Source organism: Zonotrichia albicollis, chromosome 1 (assembly GCF_047830755.1).
Source record: "Zonotrichia albicollis isolate bZonAlb1 chromosome 1, bZonAlb1.hap1, whole genome shotgun sequence".
Taxonomy (NCBI): domain Eukaryota; kingdom Metazoa; phylum Chordata; class Aves; order Passeriformes; family Passerellidae; genus Zonotrichia; species Zonotrichia albicollis.
In genome coordinates this window covers 66,211,623-66,234,102 of record NC_133819.1, presented here as the reverse complement: position 1 = coordinate 66,234,102, position 22,480 = coordinate 66,211,623, and the positions used below count along the sequence as shown (strand labels likewise).

General features: G+C 41.8%; 1 protein-coding gene and 1 long non-coding RNA gene across 5 annotated transcripts; one reads left to right on the top strand and one right to left on the bottom strand.

The window, feature by feature from the left end:
• The first annotated feature begins 7,776 nt into the window (after positions 1-7,776).
• On the top strand, positions 7,777-13,916 carry LOC102075223 (uncharacterized). The gene is made up of 3 exons (XR_270601.4): positions 7,777-7,912; positions 11,148-11,322; positions 12,874-13,916. It is a non-coding gene; the product is annotated as an uncharacterized LOC102075223 (long non-coding RNA).
• On the bottom strand, positions 13,457-19,294 carry LOC102075336 (transmembrane protein 14C). Of its 4 annotated transcripts, none has more exons than XM_074543426.1 (5): positions 19,273-19,294; positions 18,832-18,915; positions 16,165-16,266; positions 14,211-14,298; positions 13,457-14,027 (listed from the first exon to the last, which is right to left on the bottom strand). In XM_074543426.1, the coding sequence occupies exons 2-5, from the start codon at positions 18,905-18,907 to the stop codon at positions 13,970-13,972; spliced, it is 324 nt and encodes a 107-aa protein (XP_074399527.1). In that variant the 5' UTR covers positions 18,908-18,915; positions 19,273-19,294; the 3' UTR covers positions 13,457-13,969. The 4 variants fall into 4 exon arrangements, with proteins under 4 accessions (XP_074399527.1, XP_014131352.1, XP_005481798.1 ...); XM_014275877.2 differs by lacking the exon at positions 19,273-19,294 and adding an exon at positions 19,122-19,262; XM_005481741.4 differs by lacking the exon at positions 19,273-19,294 and adding an exon at positions 19,026-19,185.
• Between the last annotated feature and the right edge of the window lie 3,186 nt (positions 19,295-22,480).

The window sequence follows — 22,480 nt, the reverse complement described above, 5'->3', positions numbered from 1 at the left end:
AGAATCTCAGTCAAATTCAGGAGCAGAGGAATGAGATCAACACAGAGCAGAGTACCAATTAACAGCCCTGGTTTTCAAGACCATCCTTTATTTATCCTCTAAAATTCTAAAATTTCCTTTGTCTCTGTCACAGCCCTGTAGAGAGCACTGAAATTTCCCTTCTAAGTTATGAAGCAGATTGCAGCAAGCTGGAGAAGTGACACCGTATACATTAGAAATCAGTGTTAATCATACATAGAAAAACAACTTCCAAGTTTAAATATGTATATAGTTCCTTGCCTTAGATCAGAGACTTACTTGAGAAACAAACATGATTTGTTAAGTAAATGCTTTTTTAATTCTCCTCAGAGATATGTTTTCTTAAAATATAGTGTATATAATGCAGTCACATTAGGGAAAATACAAACTACATTGAATAGACTTAGATCAGTATTTTCCTCTGAGAGCCAGACAGTTTCCCCTCCCCCCTAGCATCCCAGCAAACACTGAAAAGCAACTCAGGCTGGACTTCGAATTTCACAATTTCGATTTGTTGGGTTTAGCTGGTTCCCTTTTCAGGGCAGGTCTCTACCGAGAACCAGCCAGGGTGGGTTCTAACCCTTATCTCCCTTCCTGCCACTTTTATGAAATTGTGGTTTTGCTGCCTGTGAGGAGCAGTGGCAAAATGCTTCAAGCCCCCAAGCGGAGCTGGCAGTGACCAGCAGGAAGCCACCTGCACCACAAGCAGGTGCCACACTCTGCAGTCACTGCGCTCCCCTTGCTGCTCCCCCGCGGGTCAGGCGTCCCACGGCAGCCACGCTCAGCAGCCTGGAGGGTGTGACACAGCCTGGAATGAGCCCTCAGCCCCTTCCTGGCTGTGCACAGCTCTGCCCTGCCTCGCCCCTGCTGCCTTCAGCTGCGCAGGTGATGGACAAACCCTTGCCCTGCACGCTCGGCACTCTCGCTGTTCAGAGTGAGCCCGAGATGCGTTAGAAAGTCTCTTTTCCCAGCCCGGCACTCGGAGGAGTCAGAGCTCTTCATTTCTCGGTCTCAAGGTTGTTTATTGTATCTTATCTATAAAATTCTTTCTCCTGCCCTGCCGAGGTCCGCTCAGCAGGACAGACAGAGGCATTCTGCCTGCCCCGGGGCAGTGTTACCTTTTTATACTAAACACTGCGTATACAATATTTACAATCACTTTCCAATACCTATCACCTATATGGCAGAGATAATTCATGCTATTAATGTATAAAATATTGTAAGATCCAAGCGATGTCTTTTGACTACCCCAGCCGGGAGCAGAGTCTTATTCAACCACGTTAAGATAATATCAGGTCTTTTAAGGTAAGAACGGAACCTTCCTGAGCGATGATCACTGACTTCCCTGGAATGCCAGGACCACTCAAGAGTGATTTCGCACCTCGAAGATTGCATCTACTACGCTGCGCCACCCTGTTCCATGCGAATGCCGACTTCTCCGGAGTGCTCAGATAACATCCAGACACCTGGATTGGACTTTTGCCTACCCCTGCACATGTATGGCCCCGGTTCTGCATGTGAGGGGACACAAAGGAACATTCGGTCATCTCTGCCTCAGGCGGAACAAACTGTATAAGAGCACGCTGCGCAGAGCAGCATGTGTGGGCAGGGGGGACTCTGACATTCGGGTGTCAGACCCGTGTGTTCACCCAGCGCCTATCCCGGGCTCGGCGCTGCCCTTGGTTGTGGTGGGGTTTTTTGCCGATCGAAATTCTGTTTCGCTGACAATTTAATAAATCATTGCCAAATTTTCTTATAAATTTGGCTCCCGATTTGATCATTTATAACAACAGTGAGCTTCTACTCTAAACCAATCTAAAAGTGCCACCATCACAGCAGAAGATGAAAGCCAAGAAGAAGAAGGAGAAAGGCTGGACATGCCCACATTACTCCATCTTGCTCCCTGAACTCCCATTCTAAAAACCCCAAAAAATCTATTTTTGACTCTGTGACAAATTCGGTATCATTCTACTTAAACTGTTGTGGCTTGTAATTCTTCATATAAAGGTTGGTAGTTGTTTTTTCCAAGGGCTAAATCAAAGGCACAAGGGTCTTGGGCTCTGAGGGCAGGGGCTTGAGTCCTCCAGGGCAGCCAGAGGAATGTCCTGGGTTCCGACACTGCACAAGCAATGCACATTCACACTGATGACAAAAATAATGAGGGGTGACACCTGGGAGCATTTAACAACCTGTTTGCTGCCAGAAGACCCGCAGGAAATTCACTTTGCTTCAGGACTGGGTGCTTTAGAGTTCTTTATATAGCCTACCAGAGCGATTTAACCTAAGCACTAGCCTCCTTCAAATAATCCCCTTCCTCTCACCTAATAAACACATCAGGTCACTCTGGAGGAGAAATGCATTATTTTCCCTAGGGAAGTGAAGAACATCCCAGTCATGGATAGGTCACACAACAGCTGGCTTCAGGAAGATGCCAATGCTAATTGATGTGTATTCATTTAATTCATTTTGGTCAATTACTCTGGAGAGAACAGGCTGCTGTCAGCTCTACCTCCTCCCTGTGAGGGGTTAAATCCACAGTGTTTGCTCTGAACAGGGACCAAAGATATCCACTGTCTTGAGCAGGGGTGGCTGAAGTGGCCAGGGTGACACCAGGGCTGGTGGCGCTCCCAGGAAGCAGCACAATGAAGGTGCCCAGGGGTACTCACCCAACAAGCCCCCGTCTGTTGCTGCCCTGGGATGGCTTTAGGGCTGACATTTTCTAGGGAGCAGCAACTGCCCATAATTGTGGGGTTTCAGTCACAGTGTGCAAGAATCGCTGGGTGCTCCATGAGATTTGCACTTGGGGACTGAGCTTTGCCTCTGCAGCTCCTCCTCTCCATCACTCAGTGCCCTGCTCAGGCATTTGAGTGCAAGCTCACACAGCCCCTCCCACGTTTCCATGAGAGGGGGCCTTTACCTGTTCTTTTACTTGGCAGGGCTTCAGCTGGGCACAATCTTACACACAGTCCTGGTTATGTGTCTGGGCAGCCAAAGGCGCCAAACTACAGATATGAGAGACTAATAAAGGAAACACAACAGTTTGGAGAGCAAACTCTTTGAGAGTTTGAGAGTTTTCTGCAAGCTATCACATTGCTGCTTTTTGGGAAAGAGGCCTGTCTACCTAAACAATGGCAACAATCACTTAAGGGAGGGTAGCAGGAATGGGAAAAAATGAGTTGCCCTCTTTATTTCCAAATCCAGCCCATTCTGTCCACCAGCCAGATTCCACTCCAGCTACACTGGGTTAACATTTGGAGTCAGGCACAGTCTTGGTGAAGTACATAGGGAAATTCAGCTGGAAATCTAAAATATGCTCAAGTCTGGTGTTGGGGATTGATGCTGGCCAGATGCCAGGCACCCACCAAAGGTGCTCACTCACTCCTCTTTGCAGTAAAGAGAAAATTTAATAAAGGGCTCATGAGTTGAGATAAGGACTGGGAGAGTGTTGTCATCTTATTGCAGGGGTTCTACACTGTTGTCTCCTATTCCAAAAGTTTCATACCTTCTTGGCATTTCTCATGGTCAGCTCCTCAGAGCACTCTTTTTTTTTTTTTTTTCACAAAAGAGCCCACCAACTCCAATTCCCCTCTCAACCAGCCACCCCACTCTTTTATAGCACTCTTCTTCTCATGAGTTACAGCTGTGGCCTGTTAAAGCCAGGCCTGTTCCTAATCTTTGATAATTGGGCCAGCTGCAACTCCTTAGGGGTAAGATTACTTTCTACACAATCTTTATTTCCTTATATTCTATCCCACTACAGGAGAGAGCTCTCATCAATTACCATCATAGGCAAAACAGCCTCAGCTTGGAGATATTAAGTGAATTTATTATCAACAAAATCAGATCAGGATAATGAGAAGGAAAACAAGCCCTTATAAACACCTTCCCCACACCATTCTCTCCTTCCAGCTCTACCTCCTACCCCAGTGGTGCAGGGAGACAGGGTGTTATGGGTCAGTTCATCACCCATGGCTTCTCCCAATGCCCAGGGAGTTGTTCCCCTTATGCACTGTGGGGTCCCTCCCACAGGAGACAGTTGCCCATGAACTTCTCCAAAGTGAGTCCAGCTCACAGGCAGCAGTTCCCTGTGAACTTGTGCAATGTAACTCCATCCCATGGGCAACAGACCCCTCAAACTGCTGCAGCCTGGATCACTCTTCCATGGATTGCAGTCCTCCAAGGACAGGCTGCTCCAGCCTGGGAGCAGGGTCCCTCTCTCCACAGATATTCCATGGGGTCACAACCTCCTTTCAAGCATCCACCTGCTCTGGCATGGGCACCTCCCCACGGGCTGGGGGTGGATCTCTGCATCCCCTGTTGGTTCCCCATGGGCTGCAGGGGCACAGCTGCTTCACCATGGTCTTACCACAGCCTGCAGAGGAATCTCAGCTCTGGCACCTGGAGCACCTCCTGCCCTCCTCCTCCATGGACCTTGGTGTCTGCAGAGTTTTTCTTCTCACATGTTCTCACTCTGCTCTTCTCTGGTTGAAATTACAACTGCACCACATTTGTTTTCATTTCTTCTTAAATGTGTTATCACAGATGCATTATCACCCATCCTAATTGGCCCAGCCTTGGCCAGCAGCACATCCATCTTCAGAGCTACCAGAGATTGGTTCTCCTGGACATTATGGAAGCTTCTAGCAGCTTCTCACAGAAGCCACCCCTGTAGACCCCCCTGCTTCCAAATCCAAGCCATACAAAACCAGTAGAGATGGCAAAAGCAAGCCTACTGGTATTTGGGTGACATTGAATCCATAACCCAAATAAAGTAATCTTTACTGTTCTTACCATATCATCTGTTGTTTTAAGCTTATAGTGTATTACAGTGGCTCTACCATGCTGCACCCACCATATCATTTTATGATTCTGAAGAAATAAATAATATTTGATTTTTCACCTGAATTTCATTTATTACCAGAGACAGATTGCTGGCATTTGTGCACTTTGTTGTAGGCTTATATGAGAAAGACTTTTGAGGTGAGGAATAATGAAGGGTCAGGATTTCTATCTGAAGTCATATTTCTAGAGCATTTAATCATTTATAAAGATTCACTTCAGACAGGAAGCAATTATTTCACTTATTGATACAATCACTAGATATTGTCTTTCAGAAGTATAAAGGAAAATCTCATCTTAAATATATCTTCTGCTCACATGCATTGCCAGGACATGCATGAGCAGGGAAACAGTTGAGGAAACAAACAAAAGATTGGGTAGAACACATAGCAGGATAGTCTGCCTGGAATGGGGTAAAAGAACAATGCCCTGTTTGCTACACTGTCAGGTCAAGCCCATCAGAGACAGCAGTAGCACCTCTGGCTAATGCACATAAGAAGGGGAAATAAGTTACTGCACAAGAGCAACTGCAGCTGGAGAGAGGAGTGAGAACATGTGAGAGAAACAGCCCTGCAGACAGCCAGGTCAGTGAAGAAGGAGATGAGGGAGGTGCTCCAGGTGCTGGAGCCGAGATTTCCCTGCAGACCATGGTGAAGCAGCTGTCCCCCAGCAGCCCATACAGCTCCACAGTGAAACAGAGATCCACCTCCAGCCCATGAAAGACCAGGTGGATGTGCCTGAAGAGGCCTGTGACCCTTTGGGAAGTCCGTGGCTGAGCAGGTTCCTGTCAAGACCTAGGGACCTGTGGAGAGAGAAGCTCACCCTGGAGCAGGTTTGCTGGCAGGACCTGTGACCCCATGGAGGATCCTCGCTGGAGCAGTCTGTTCCTAAAGGACTGCACCCTGTGGAAGGAACCCCTGCTGGAGGAGTTCATGAAGAGCTACAGCCCGTGGGAAGGACTCTGCAGAAATTCATAAGGTACATCTCCCATGGGAGGGAACCCACGCTGGAGCAGGGAATGAGTGTGAGGAGTCCTCTTCCTGAGGAAGAGGGAGCAGCCGAGACAATGTGTGATGAACTGACCTCAAATCCCACTCCACATCAACCTGGGCCACTGCAGGGAGGAGTTGGAGAAAATCAGGAGTGAAGTTGGAAGGTGTTTTTAAGATTTAGTTCAACTTCTCACTGTTCTACTCTGTTTTGACTGGTAATAAATCAAATTAATTTTCCCCGTGTCCAATCTGTTCTCCTCATGATGTTAATTGGTGAGTGATCTCTCCTTGCCCTTAAATCCCTTCATTATATTTTCTCTCCCCTGTGCAGCTGAGGAAGGAGTGATAAGAGTGGCTTCAGTGGGCATCTGACATCCAGCCAGGGTCAACCCAGCACAGATTTGAATGAGGTCAACTGCAGTGACCCCAGCTAAAGGAGAAGCAATTAGCAGTAGGCTGACCCCTCTTACCCTTCCTCCCCAAAACCCTCACTGCTCCTGGGGAAAAAAAAAAAAAAAAAGAGAAAATTGGATTAGCACTAATTAGGTGTCACTTAACACGGTTTTTTAAAAAGTTAACTTTCCTCTTTCCTGCTGCTGCATTTTTAGCATATGCACCACACCTTGTTTGTGGTTGTTAGGGGAGGATTTGAATGCTGTTTACCATCATCTTTTAGCTCATCTTTTCATGCATTGTTATGGAGAGCCCTGACTAAAGCAGACAGAGTGTCTATAGGTGACAGCATGAAGTTAACACTCATCTGAAAGGAATAGTCTTGAGTAAAGTCCTGATCTATGAGGACCGAGATGCCCTGAGAGGGCACTCCGTGGGATATATTCTGAAAATCAAATATATAATGAGAAAATCTGTGGATCTTTTCTGCCTCCATGCAGCACACTATTCCCTAAAGAAGCTGGTAGTCTGATGGTTGACAGCTAAGAGGAACAGGAATAATTGCAGGCTGCTGCCACCTCTGTCTCAGAAAGTCACTATGACTTCTAATACTGGATATATTTGCTGGCTTGACAGATTGAGAAGAGGATATACAGAAGAAAATCACTGTTTTATCACTGTTATTTGGTATTTATCCCTAGTAAAAAGCAAAACCATAGATAAGCAAACAAAATGCTTTAAAAAGAGTAAATAAAACTCCTGTGCAATCATGGTACTCTCTGTTGCTGTGCAGAAACATGAGTGTGTGTGTTAATTGCCCTCCTGGCCATAAGGAGGATGTGGCTGAAGTTGGGTCTGTGTTGATCAGTGACTCCGTGCTGCCCAAAAAACTGGATGCTAAACAACCTCCTGTCCTTCACATAAATAAATGAATTTATATAAAAATAAATTCATATAGATGATATTTATAGGTGTAAGTTGAACACGGTGTCCTGGTTTTTTGGCAGGGATGAGACAGTAGTGGCACATGAAGGAGAAAGTCTGGCGACAGGCCCCAAGCTGATGTAAATGCTGCAGGGTTGCCAGGTGAGGTAGTGTCTGGGAGCTGAAGATATTGCTGTATATAGGACAAACAATGCAGATTGGAGCATCTAGCACACTGCTAAATACCAGGGATATGTAGCCACACAGAGAACCAGAATGATAATTTTCACAACAGTTTTATGGATTTAAATACTTTCAGAAGATTTTAGGATTGTTGCTCTGCATCCGTTGTCACAATTTTTGGATTCCTAGTCCCATCATATAAATTTTTCCCTGCCTCCCAGTCTAGGCTTCATTTTTTAAACAGAAACAGAACCTGAGTAAATGGACCTCTCACCTCAGAATATTTTACATCTTGTCATGACACCACAGACCTGCAGGAATCTCAGTGGAGGGAAGTTTCTGTCCAGAATTTAAAAGTGTTTACTTTGCTCCTGCTGCTTTTCATCCCTTTTCTCTCCTCCTGGTGTGTATTTTCCTGCCCTGCTGACTGTGGTGTTGCATACTAATGGAGTAATACTTGGCCCATCCCCAGAGGAAGTTGTGTGCAGGTTTATTGAGGAACAGAGGGGTCAGGAGGAATTTCAGCGCATCCAATAACTCTCCTACTGGTGAGATGCCTTCAGGTAACAGCACATGATTTGATCCCAGCCATTTTCTATTGTTATAGCGCTGCTGAAAGAGCACGTATCCAAAGAAACTTAGCTAACACCCTATCCCTCATTATATATATATTTATTCCAACAGCTTACAAAGCTATAACGCTTGTGTGTTTTCTAAAAGTGCTTAGAGAAGGAAGCCTGTCCTGCTAAATCTCTTCTGCTTGTGAATCAGGCTGACAACCCGCAGATTTTGTTTCTTGCTGTAAATAGGTGAGAAAGACGGGGCTGATCTTCCAGTACAGATAAGTGATTTCCTTCAGGGGATGTAAGAAGAGTGGCAGAAGGGTTTCATTTTCATTCCTCGCGCGATTATTATCAGCTCCTTAGCAGCACGACCATTGGATTGCACAGTATGCTTGGTGAGAAAAGCCTTTTACCCCAGCATAATTTCCTTTCATTCCTCCGGCGGCACAAAGGTAATAAAGAAGCTAAGGACCTATTCAGCTGAGAGAGCCAAGCATTTGTGTTCCAGCATTTGGTGTTCCGGGTCAGATAGCGAAAGTGGGCAAACCCTAAATTGGAATTAGGTTGATTATTATTTATCCTTGTCTCCACGTCTCGGGGTGAGTGGGGTGTTTTTCTCCCCCGGCTGACATCGGAGCAGCGCTGCCGCCCTCTCCCGGCTCTGCGGGCAGCCAAAATCTCTGCATTCCCAGCGCAGCCAGCCGCCGCCTGGCAGCAAACAGGGGGAAATAAAACCGGGGAAAACAAACAAACAAACAAGCACCAAGGAGAAAATGGAAAAAAAATTAAAAAGGGGGGGGGAGGAAAAAAGGCAGGAAAAAAGGGAAAAAGAGAAAAGGGGGGGGAGGGGGGAAAGAAAAAAAAGAGGGGGAAAAAGAAGAATAAAGGAAAAGCAGAAAAAACAAAGAGAAAAAAGGAAAAAGAAAAATGAAAAAGAGAGAAAAAAAAAAGAGGGGGAGGGGAGGGGAGAGGGAGAGGATTGTTCTTCAATGATGGGGTGGCCTAGCACTGAAACAAGATCTCAGGGAAGTGATGATGGTCCCAAAGCTGTTGCTGTTCAATAAGCACTTGTACAATGATATATAGATAGCTAGATATAGATATATATCTAAGATATTGATATAGATATATATCTAACTATATATCTATCTTAGATACATAGTTATAGATATAGCTATATATATAGATATAGCTATATATATAGATATATATATCTAACTATATATCTATCTTAGATATATAGTTTCACTTTTAGATTGTTCTGTGTGGAGTTAGGAGTTGTACTCAATGATCCTCATGAGTATATCCTCCAACTGAGAATATTTTATGATTCTAAATATTAGCACTAAAGTTCAATTCCATTTAGTTACCATGCTTGCAGGACAAGATCTCAAAAAAATACAATAGCAATATATTAGCAAATGCTAATATTTGATGAAATAAGGCAAATAGACTTTAGTTGTACCATATTTTTTCTCATTAGGGTTTTTCTAAGAGTATCAAACCACTGTATGAACTACCAGCGCTGAAACAGTATCAGTTCCATTTACCAATTCTTGCACCTGAGGCAGGAAACATTTAATGCCACACACTGTATAAAACAGCAATGTAAAAGACAGCCAGGGAAGGGATACAGAAAACATTATCTCTATTTCAGAGTTCAGAAGAGAAGCACAGAAAGACTAAAGGAAACACCCAAAGTCACTTCTGCACTGGACTGAGCTGGGGATATTGCATAAAAGCATAAGCACTTAGATCTGTTCCATCATGGCATTTCAAGGAAGCAGGAGAGGACATGAGGGCAGATGCCTCTGTGCTATTACTGACGGAACATTTTTTCCATTCTTACTTGTAGGGATTGTGGAGAAACAAAGACTTTCCTCCTCGTGTCATAACTGCTTGGAGGCTCTCCTGACCTTTGTTTCCCCCTCCCATTTTTCCAGGTGATTAAGCTGTGCAGTCAGAAAGCATGACTGTAATGCCAAGAAGCCAGCAATTTTAACACCACAAAAGGATAATTGTGCAATACTTCAGGCCATATTAGTTTCAGCACAGACTGACCCTCAGCTGGTGATGACAGAGCGCCAACAGCTCCCAGCACAATGACTGACAGAACTGGGACATGGCAAATTGCACTTTCAAAGCCTGCAGCAGAACAAGAGTTAGGGGACTCGCTTTGCATTAAAACAGGCTTGTGCCATATTCTTAGAACAAGTGATAAAGTAGGACTGTAGCAGATAGGGCCTGGCGTTCGGAAGATCTCGTGATGTTACGAGAAGACAGGGCCCCTGTCCCCTTAGATAAGAAAATTAACATAGGAATGTAGCCCCCTAAACCGGATTCCAGTAACTTTCCACTTGCCCAGGTAACTTTCCATCCCCTACTAACCATAGATGGTAAAGACAGACCCCCACCTGACGTAGAAGCCCCCTAGACTATAAAACCCCACGGGAAGAGAGAATAAAAGCCTTTGATCCTCCACCATATTAGTGTCCGCGTGTTTCTTAGGCCCGAGCGACCCTGGAGAAATGGGTCGCCGTGCTGTTTCCTGAAACCAGGCCGCCTGCCTTGTATCAAAAGGCAACATAGGACAGCACATGACTACTTCCCTTCTAAACCATTCCACTTGAAACATCTTTCATCCACCTCTCATTCTCCTTTGCTGGCTTGTGAAAGACAGTTGCCCATGCTACTAGGTGTAACATTGCCTGAATTCTTACACTATTCCACACACTTGTACTAAATTAAAGAGATCTTTGATACCTGCAAATATCACATCAATTGGAAGAACAGCTTAGGTTGTGATATCCATCAGTGTGTGAGTAACCTCAACTCAGTGGTACAATTGAGCCTGAGTATATTACTGCTGAACTAGGGGTCTCAGTGTTGTACCTGTAAAGACTAAGCCATAACTGAGGCACTCATTTGTTCAATATTTTGACCCACCCCCAAAAATATTTGCTCACATTTTCATTAATTGGGTGCTTTGTAACATTCCAAACCTGTATGTATGTGATGCTGCCTCAGTGTCAGCAATTGGGGCACCAGAGAGAAGATCCTGAATTAGAGACCCTGGAGTTAATCAGAAGTAAATATATAGGTGAAATATAGGTTGTCCACTCTGGGCAGAGGAATCTGAGTTGCATTGCTCAGCTTCAGGAGGTTTCTGCATTTTTGCCAGTTACTGTCTAACTTTAAAAGAAGACTTAAAAAATTGTTGGTCCTTTTCCCACAGATCCCAGGAACTTTGCCAGCTGTTCTCAGCTGTGGTGTGACTTCCCCTGTCAACATTCTCCCTGCAGGATATCCCATGGTCTGAGGCAAGGAGCCCTTCCTTGGGAAGGGAACTTGAACCCATCCAGAGCAGGAGCTGAAGGGAGCCCAACATCTCTCACTTTCCTGGACTTAAGGTAAGCAACTGCTATTATAAAGACAGGCTTAAACAAAAATTACAAAATTTAGGGCAGACTCCTACTTTCAGGAGATCACTTATCTACCAAAGTGATAAGAAAATTCCCTCCTCTGGTCCTGAGTGAGCCACTCAAGAGAGGGGTAAAATACCTGACATCTCCTCTTGCCACCCAGTTTCTATCAGGCAAGTAGATGTGGAATGGAGGACCAGGGCCCTCACTCTAGGAAACGAGGATTTGACAACTCAAATGCTTTTCTTCTCTCAATTCTGTAATGTTCTGGGTGTGTGATTAAACTCTGAGTTGTTGAGTCCTGGTGACTCAGTATGTGTATAGTAAAACTAGTTTCCTGTTCCTGGACCTTTTTAAAAAAATCAGTATTCATTTCAGCTTGTGCTGACAGCTGAAACTGTAAAAAATATTAAACTAATATTTTTATTTTCAGAGTGTGCTTTGAACAAGCAGCCTTAATTTAAGTGTTATTTTAGCAGTTCATTTCTCAAAAATAACTAAATCATTCTTTCCAAAATCCATGTACAAGCTGACTCATAACATGAAGCTCCATTCAAGCCATGGCATAGCCACAGTGGATTTAATGCCAAAGTAATTTTCTCATTTTTCATGGAGACCAGTCTTAGTGGAAAAAAGAACCAAGAAAGAAATCTTTTAGAAGTAGCTAACAATCAGACTAAAAGCAGGGGCAGTCTGGAGAATGGATATTTATGTCTTTAATTCTTGAATGGCTCATAGAAAATTCTGTATTAATGACAGAATTTTCTATTCAATTACATGGGGTGATTTAAATACATAAAAAAGTAATCACAAAACTTCTGTTAGATTTTGCTTAAAGTATAGTCAAAAGAGACTGTGATTTAACTGAGACTAGAATTTCAGACATGCTTTAATATGTTTTCAGTGTTGCTCCCTGGAGATTCATCCTGTACAGATCAGGTTATTTAGAGATTAAGTGCCTGGAAACAAGAGAGATTACAATATGAAATACATTCAAAAACTTGGAATTAATTTTATAACTTTTGCTAAGAGAACTGATAACACACAGCACAACTGGCCCAACATCTACAGATCTGCTTGTAATTACTACTTTCTACTACAATAGCTTTCTGTTACTACCATGTGGGTAACCATTGACTCACAACAGTAGAAATATCACTCTGACTCAATACTACTAAATGCCATTTTCAGAAAAGGAAATACAAGCACTGAAGTGACCAACAAAATGGAGAAATTATGTAGTTTGGTACCTGCTTTATGCAGTTTGAGGCAATTTTTACAAATTCCTTTAAACACTGCAAGTGTGTAAGATGTAAGCTAATTTAAACCTGCTTTGCCATTTTCATGTTAAGCAATTGACATGGTTCTGATATAATCAGTGGTACAAAGGTCCCAAAGTAAAATACTAAATAGTCACTACATAAGGTATCACTTTAAAATAGAGTTACACTTGGTAAGAATCCTAATTTATCAATAATTATGTATCACTAAAGAATAAGCTGATAAAGGACTTTCTTTCACACATTTCTTCCATCACAGTGCTGAGCCCATGTGAGCTGTGCCTGCACTAACAGAACTGCAAGACTCAGTGCAGGAGAAGCAATCAAGGATGGAGTGACAACAAAAGCACCAGATGCCACTGATGCCTCTTCCACACTTCAGTCCCCAGGCATCACAGCAGAACAAGGAACCCTCCTGACTCCAGGGTTTCCTAGTAAAGACAGATTTGAAGAGGCACAGCCACTCTCCTAAGAGATTAAAAATAAAGTGCTGACAAATTCTATTGTCAAATAAGCCTGTAAGATCAGAATTACATAGTGTTAGGGTATTTTACTCCAGTTATACAGTCTAGATCACATTCAACTGCTCATTTAGCCTAGCACAAATCTCACTTAGTTAATCCTCAGGGTAAGTTCCTTTCAAACAACCTTTAAAATGAAATGTTAATGAAGGCCCATATTTTAATCTTCTATCCCTCCATTTATAAAGTGATTTTTAAATATCACTGAAAGACAGCACTTGGATACTAACAGTCCACTGCAAGGACTTCCACTGAGAAAACAAGGTGAAAAAAATAGCCCTGTCCCCAAACACAGAAATTGTACCAAAAAAAAAGGCCAAATAAAGGTTTGTAACAAATTTTACTTATAGAAAAGCATCATTTTAGCATCATTTCACAATAAAAAGACAAGATCTGTTGGACATTATAAAGACATGGTATATCAATTCAGAATGCAACAGGTAAAGCACACCATAATACTCAGTGTAAAAGTTTGAGACACACTATTGTATTTAGCCAGTTAGTCCTAGTGCCTCTTTGTGGATATTTTCTTAATTACAGGATATTTTCTCTCTGCTTCATACATGCCAGAAGTATATTTTGGAATATTAAAACATGTAAGTGTTAAAATACATTGAAACATGCCAGAAAAATCAAACCCAGGACCCATTTCTCTCTATACACAAACAGCTCTACCTTGTATATACACTATCTGTCCCATCATTGTACTCCCCCTTATTAAAAAAAATTAAAAAATGTCTTGATGCAGAAAATTTTTCCATCTTCTCAGTTCTGCATTCATGCAATTTCATGATCAGATCTCCTTTTCCAAATACTAAGATGTAAAATTAACAGTTACTTTTCCTGGGGCTTTTCCAACATCTTCAGTGCTAATCTTCCAACCATTAGCAAACTGTATAAGGGGAAAAAACATATACTTTAACAATAGTAACAATAATTTGTCAATTCATTTTCAGATACTTCATCCAAGTGATGCATGGGAACAAAAATAATACACAAAATATCTTCATTCCATCTGAGTTTAATTAAGTGAATAAGAAATCACACACAGGAGGTTAAAAAAAAAGTATTGTACCTGACACCAGCAATTAGCCCTGCAGGCATGAATTTTCTGGAGTGGTAAAATCTTGTTCCCATGACAGCAGTCAGTGCTCCAGATGTAACTTAAATGAGAGATTGTATAGTCCAGTCAGCAGAGATGCATGTGTGGGAGAAACATAATTAAATACTAACAGAACAGGGAGAAGTAGCAGCATCAAGTAAAAAGAGAAACAGGGTTACTTCACTTAATGGACAATAAGAGTCAATAAATTGTGTAAATTTTAAAATGCCTCAGTTTGTAAAGAGTAAGTATTCTATATCAAGTTCAAGCAGACAGTGCACTCTATATCATTCTGCACATACTTCTCAAATTTGTTTTTCAAAATGTGCTCTTTTTGAGACTGGAAATAATTTATGATACACTGCTCTAGAACTCACTCCTTCCACACACAGGCAAATCAATAAACTTGTGCACATAATTCCCTCACTTCTCAAAAAAGGGAGAGAGCATTTGTCTAACTTGTAGTAATCATGTCTAACATGTAGCATCATGTTTAATTTGTAGTAATGTTCTGAGAATTAACTAACTTGTTTTCTAAAGACTTCCAAAGGGAAGTGTGCTAAGCATTACCAAGGTGAGAATTAATTGTCCCTGACCACTGGACACTAGACAGGAGCCAGGTACTTTCACTGACTTAGTAAGATAGAAAGGACAGTCCCTGAACATGGTATCTCAAATAAAGACTGAATGCTAAAAAGCTGTAAGGAAAACATACACTGATGGAATCCCTATCCTTAGTATGCATCTGCTACCCAGGGGTAACAGCTGCACACACGTTGTTCCAACAACTCTTTTATCCCCTACTGTTGCTTCTGTGTGATGACTGGTCCTGCAGGATCCAGTTCATCTTCAGTCCTAGCCATGACATCTTTCCTCCCTCACACCAAACAAAATATTGTCACTGAACACTTCCTAATCTCACATAATGGGATATGTAAGAGACTGGGACCATAGTCCAGCACACAATAAAACAAAAATATTTCAGTATTAAAATGCTTCAAGCTCTGATTAGTAGCCTGTCTTCAAAATATGCACATCTCAAAATGAAATTTTGTTTCAAACAGCAGCAGAACACATCTTCTTCAAAAACTTTGAGGCATGAAGAGGAAAAGACTCCATATGCTGCTGAGCTACAGAAATGTATCTGTCTCACACATTTGGGAAAACACTTAACCTCACACTTCTTCAGCTTGCTGTATCCGCAGTTTATTATGTTATTAAGGCTTGACCATGCACAGCTTTTGGCCTGGCCAGTGGAAGTGGATTGCCTGTAAACAAAGGTGAAGTGGAGAGAAATGCTGGGCATTCCCCTTTGACTTGTGACTTTCACATGTCAAAGAGCCAGATGCTCTGTCACTGCTTCAGAGGAAAAATGCTGTAGTCAGTGGTGACTCTTTAAACACTGACTAAGCAGTAACTCTCCACAGTTACCTTCTCAAATCAGAGGAAAGAAAAGCTCCAATTCTGAGAAGGAAGAAACAGCATTACTGAAGCTTGATTCTCTCTAAAATCTCCCCAGGCATCAACACTTTTGTAATTTCACAAATTTGTCATTTATAAAAATAAGCCAATCACAATCTCTGCCATTTTCCGTGATAATAAAATAGTCAGCTAGGGGTATGGTCAGTCTGAACGGGAATCCTACTTCCCAAAATGTTACAGCCTGCTGCAGGATGCTCAAAGTACAAGGCTCCAGGCAAAAATAGTTCAGAAATCCATTTATTAGCACTTTTCTTGCACTGTGATCCTTCAAATACATCAGTATGAGACAGATGCATACTGGCAGCCACCAGTTCAGTTTAGACAGCACTGAAGTTAGATTTGTAACACTATCTGTGTTTAACTCTTCTGCAAAGACTCTTAGGTACTAATTTTAAATATACAGGGTAAATGTAATCCTTTTCAAATAAAATTTTCAATTACTTACTCAGAGAAACCCAAATGTTATTTGGATTCTGTGAGACCTGATAAGCACCCAGTCCAGCCAAACTCCCAAAGAAAAGGCCAGCAGCTAGTGATGGAACACTACCTGAACAAATAAATGATAATGCATTTCTTAGAAACATAAAGATTATCTTGGTCAGCAGCTTAACTGTTTTGTAAAACACCAAAAATCATAAAAGTAAAAAATTATAAAAAAATATAAAAGTAAAAATAATAATATAACTATAAATATACTAATATAATAATAGAACTATAATAAATATAGAATATAATAAGTGCAATAGAAATATAATAATATAAATATATATATAAAAATAAAAATAAAAAATGGGTATTCATCATTCCTTGACATAAAGAAGATTAGAGAAGGGGGTTTTTAAGATATTGAGACCATGCTGATCAGCACAAAGAACCACTTCAATTACTCTTGCATAAGATACATTCAGAATTAGTATTTAGTTCTCTTACAGCAAAGCCATTAATACATCCATGATTGAAAGAACAGTGAGAAAAGCAAAAGAATTGGTGTTTCCCTTGCACAAACTGAAGCCTGTTGCTTCAAAACAGTTTTATGAAAATTCTTTGAGAGGCGGTAAAATAGAACGACTAAATTGTAAGAATTTAAGATCAGAAAAAAGGACATGTGAGTGGAATTGGGCAGGAGGGCATTCAAAGAATTGCCAAGGAGAAGGGCATAGCTGAACAAGAGAGGTCATATCTCCTAAGTACACCTGAGATTTGATCCAAAGGTAGCTGCAGCCTTTGGAAGAAGGTTCCCTCAATGCACCTAAACTTCGAATCAGGTCCTTAGTATAAATGATAATCCCAACCTACCAGAAAATAAAGGATGCCACATCTAAATTGGTTATTTATAGAGTATATCAAGCAATGAAGTAGCATGATCACTTTGAGTGGTGAATGCCCTCCATAAGGCCAACAGAGGATTAAGGACTTAATGCTACTGAAGGTGGCTCTTTATACATTCCATTTCTGAGGTCACCTTTCAAAGACTTGAGATTGAAAAACTAAATTGATAAAGATCTCCTGTCAATGTTAAAGGAGGACTGCATATTGCTTCCAGAAAGTAATAATTTTTCAATCATCAACAAGGTTGCTGTAATATTGCTTTGAATCCTGCTTATGGTACAAAAAGCAAGATACAAAGATGATATACTTGCACATGTGCAAGGAAAAGATGCACACTCTACTAGGTGGCTGCTTTGCACAGAATATGAGTTCAAAATAAATCTGTGGTAGCTACAATGCTTTCCACAAGCCTGGGAGCCAAGAAACATCCATAATTTTCTTGAATTTTACCTCAAGGCATTGTTTAAGTAGATATGACACATACACTTCTAGGACAACCACATCACCTCTGGCTCAAGAAGTTCCTACATTTCAAAACACAGGGACCCAGAGAACTTGCTAAATGAAGACAGAAAAATAAATCAATAACTCACTCACTCATTCTCCCTTTGATTGCCATGTTCTCATACTGCTCCAAAGGCACCTACTACTGCCCCCTGTCTGTGTGGGTAGATACATCAGGTTGTAAAAGAACAGATCAACTTAGTTCTATGCATGAAAGTTCCATTTTCTTTTGGTTTCCCTAAGTTATTAGTAAGGATATAATGGCTCCTTTGTATGGTTGTTTTTTTTCTCTCTCTCCAGCAGTTACCATACGAGTTTCTGTTCCCCTTCAATAATCCTGTGACCTGGATTCCCTTGCCTGAACATAACCACGTCCTCCCAATTGGGTTCCAAAGGACAAGAAAGACACCCATCATTTCATAATGGCCTTGGAGAAATACAGATGCAGTTAGTTACTTAAGTTCTCAGTATTGTCCCTTCTGTCCTAAACTCCACTCACAACCCAAAGGATAAATCTAGGCCAATGGAAAACAGACTGGAATAGGCACTAGCATCTATCTAGTCAAATGCACGGGTAAGAGTCTTACTGACTTCAGCAATGCCCCTTCCTATCATAAAAACTAAGATGGCTTAGGGATTTTCAAAGCTGAAAGAGACAGTGTTGCAGCAGGAATAAATCCACAGTTCTGTCTGGAGGAGGGCAAATTCAGAAAAAGGACAGGAAATGAAAGCAGTAGGTCAGAGGGTAAGCTTATGATGCAGAGCCCAGAAGAGAAACAAGTTTAAGGACTGATTTGCACTGTTCAGCTCTACTTGGAGAAAAGATAGTTCTGAAAGCTCTCTGCAGTTTGCAGTATACTGTTATCATCAAAGATTAAAATGGGAATAAATCTCTTAAGGAGGAAAAGTGGTGATTTATGTCACTTGAAGATACAGAACACTTACAGAATGCTTGTATTTTAAACAGCAAGGAAAAAGCCTTTCTGAAGCAAACTTATGACAGTTCACCCAAAGAGCACAGAGCAGATATCAGCATCCTCCAGAAAGCAGATTATGGCCTTATCAGCCCAAAGCACCAGCTCAACTCAAAATCCAGCACACCCCAACAGCAGAAAGTTATCAGCACATGGCACAAACCGATAAAATTTACATATGGGTCAACTTCGAGATAGGATGCTTTCGTAAAAAGCTGCCCAGCTCACACCAAGTTATTGGGGAGGGGGAGGAGGGGGTGGTGGGGGAAGAGGGAGGGAGACAGAAGCACCTTTCGGCACCCTACCTGCTTTTGCATAGCCAATGATCCCTCCTGATGCCACCAGGGCGGCGTAGCCAAAACCGAGCCAGTCCACTGCCATGCCGAAAACTGGAAGAGAAAACTGGGGTGAAGATCAGCGCCTCTTAACCTTTTTCAGGGGAGGAAAAATTTAAAAAAGCAAAGCATTTTGCTATGGCAAGCTTTTCCCCAAGCAGGACCTGCCTAAAGCCTCGGCCCTGAGGCGAGCCCAAGGGCTGCAGGCGGCGTTGTTGGGAAGGCAGCCCCGGGGGCACAGGGACACCGCCGGCTCCCACCAGCGCGGCCGCCCCGCTCCGCAGCAACCGGGGCGGAGCAGGCGGCGGAAGGGGAGGCCAGGCAGCCACGCACCGCCCAAAACTTCCCTTTTCCGGCCGTTCTGGGGAAGGAAAGGAAAGCTGCAAGCGCGAAACCCAAGTGAAAACTCACCCCAGAGGCAGGGCAGGGTCCGCAGCCAGGGTTTGCGGAGAAGGAGGCGCTGGTGTCTTTGCACCTGCGTGCGGAGCTCCCGGGAATCCCCCGGCAGGGCGGGAGGCGAGTGTGAAAAACGCCAATCACTTGTTTTTAAAATTTTAAAAGTTTAATAATAATAAATGGTTATAAAAATAGTAATACAATTAGAGTAATAATAATTTGGATAATTTTAATTAGGACAATTTGAGACAATAGAGCCCAAGAGTTACGGACGTCTGGGTACGTTTTTCTGGGCATCACGAGCCCGAAAAAGTACCCCCTTAAAAACAATACTCTGTTGCATATTCATACACTTCATACATGATGCATAAATTCCATTCAAATACAGGATTCTGTCTGGTCATCATCAGCTTCTTCCTCTGATTCCTAACAGCGCCTTCGAGGCGGGAAGGAGCTCGTTTCTTCTGATAAGAGGGCAATAAATTCTCTTTCTCTGAAAGATTTAGGTGTCCTGTGGCTGCTACCTCGCTGCAAGTCCTTTCTGTAAAAAAAAAGTATGCTACATAGCATAAGTTACTATTTTAACTTTTGTTATAACCTAAAACTATATTTAACACACTACTTAAGAGAATTAATACATTACTTTCTAACACAACACATATAATATTCATTTTAGTATTTGTGAAAAGCCAATCATAAAATACGCATTTTTCACATCGGGGATGCCCGAGCAAGCCCTGGTGCCTACAAATGACTCAGTACAGAGCAGGTTTTGTGCTCCTGTTCAGTGAGGGGCAAAGCATCTGCAGAACTGCAGTCGTGTGCACCTAAGCCCCCCAGAAGTGGGGTTACGTGGTACAGCTGAGAATTTGGGCTTGGGTTTTGGTGTAGCATGAGCTACAATTCTGGGCAGCCTACAGGCTGCTTCCAAATTTGAGCAGTAATTTTAGTATAGCTCTTGTATGGAACACATAGAGGATTTCTAGGACCTGCAAATTACAAACTGGTACACCAGAAAAAGCAGTCTTCTGCTGTAGAAGTTATTCAACAGTAGGAGATGGAAAACATCTTGTAAAGAAAATGTTTGGCATTTTTTTTGGCCTGGAAAAATGTGAAGATGACTACTGCCTACAAACCTAAACTCTTTTCTGAGTGCTGAAATGGAAATTGATGATATTACTTCAATTGTCCCATGGATGTTTCACCATATAGAAAGAAAAAGTACTCCTGTAGCCAGATCCCTAAACTGAAGGGGTTTGATTCCTCTTCATAATAGAAGGCATAAAACATGAGAGGCCTGTACTTTCTGCAAAATGCAGCTTTCTGTAGCTGCATTTCAGATTTTGCCATCGCTATGAATTAGCATAATGGTCAGAAAGTGGGGAGACTTTAATTCCTTTGTTGGCCTCAGTGGTTTAAATAGGAATCTCCTCCCTCTGTGCAAAGTGCCACAACCAGCACATATCTAAGCTATAGTGGCATTATGGAAATACCATGCAGATGGTATTTCCTTTTTAATTCAAGCTATGTAATAGCTGTGATGTCCAAGTTTCACTGGGCTCTGCTTTGTGATCCAGCACAGGGATTCCCCACAAGAGGGGAAGCAGCAAACTGGAAGAAATCCACAGCTGCAGGAGCTGTTGAACTCACCTGGGGCTCGGGTGAGATGCTGCTCCCTGAGCTGTTGCTCCCTGCAGCTATGGCTCCATGTGCTCTCCCAGTGTCATGCACACCCACCCCTTCTGACAGGGACAGCTTTGTCACTGCTGACATCTCCTCTCTCTGCACTGCTGCCTCCCCTCTACCATTCTAAGCAGTTCCCTGAAAACTAGAATGGAAAATGTGCTGAAAAGGAAGATGTACACAAAGATATGACAACAACACATTGTGAAGTACTCATTAGTAGCAGAGTATTCACTCAAGGTATAAAAAATATGGGTTTTCCCCTAAGGACTGTTCTTTGTCTCCAGTTCACAAATTGTTCTGAGTCTCGTGAGATGCATAATTCTTTGTTACTACACAGGGGATTTAGATTTTTACAAATGTGTAATTACTTCTAAGTTCAAACTTTAGAATCCAAATTCTGTGGAATTTTTGCTTTTTAATCTTAAAATTACATGCAGACTGGATTTTTTTCCTAGTGCTTCTGCAACTGTGATCACTGTGTCCATGAGCTCATGTATTTAAAAATTCAAACAATAAAAACAGTTTAGCAATGGCAGACATTTTGTCAAGGACATAAGATAAGCACTATCAAATAGACATAAGACTTTACAAGTGAAATCGCTGTACACAATTCCCTTATTTAATCTTATGCTTTTTAATTCTTATATTTACTGTAGAAGCCTTAGGAATTAAAAATCTGGCACCTTTATGTCAAGTCAACAAACCATTTGAAGTCCTATATTATTTGCATGTGTTTGTGAACACAAACATTTAGGGTATCATTAAAATTAAAAGCTGTGTAAGCTCAAACTTAATCTCTTTAATGTTGAATTAAACTGAACTTGCATAAACCAACTATACTGAGTATCCAAACAAGGGGCTCTGATCATTTATCTAAGTAAGGAAAAGAGTTACAGAAGGTAAATACGGATACCTTCTGCCACATGAAAATTCTGTAACAGCACTGATGATGCTCATTTTGTTTCAGTGTCAGAGCACAGAGCTGGAGTTACATCCTGTTTTATATCTCTAAACCAGCCTGCATTCCTCTCTCTAGATTTGGCTCAATCTTTTTTCTGATTTTTTCTACTTTTTCTCTTGCTACACACATAAGGAGGAATGGATGAAGTGAATCAGAACAAAGCATAATTCCCATTACTCTTTGAAAACAGAAATAGTAATGACTACTCCAGTAGTGCAGAAAACAACATTAACATGCCTTACACCTTAAAATAAAGGAAACATTTAGTTTACCTCTTTGACCTTGTTCATCTTTGTTTTTCCCACTGTATATTTGTAATAAGGCTTAGGATGAATTCCTGTTCCCATTGACTGAGAAGGTCAGGAATTTACTTTTTGTTTAAGTGCAAACATAAGAGGTGACATTTTAGCAGCATGGCAAAAATTTCAGGTATTATATAATTCTTTTTTTATAAAAAACATGGCTCAGATCAAGGACTTGAAAAAATACATTGGGAAGGGGGAAGAAAAGGTAAAACCATATTGATATAAACTCTTCTGCCTAAAATTATGTATCATATTGTCAACAAAATCTTTC

Excerpts from the sequence above, each read along its gene's own strand:
- LOC102075336 (XM_074543426.1), bottom strand. The coding sequence starts at position 18,907 with ATGGCAGTGGACTGGCTCGGTTTTGGCTACGCCGCCCTGGTGGCATCA. Across the intron at positions 16,267-18,831 it reads CATTGGCTATGCAAAAGCAG|GTAGTGTTCCATCACTAGCT; the intron begins GTAGGGTGCCGA and ends TTATTTGTTCAG. Across the intron at positions 14,299-16,164 it reads TAACATTTGGGTTTCTCTGA|TTACATCTGGAGCACTGACT; the intron begins GTAAGTAATTGA and ends CTCTCATTTAAG.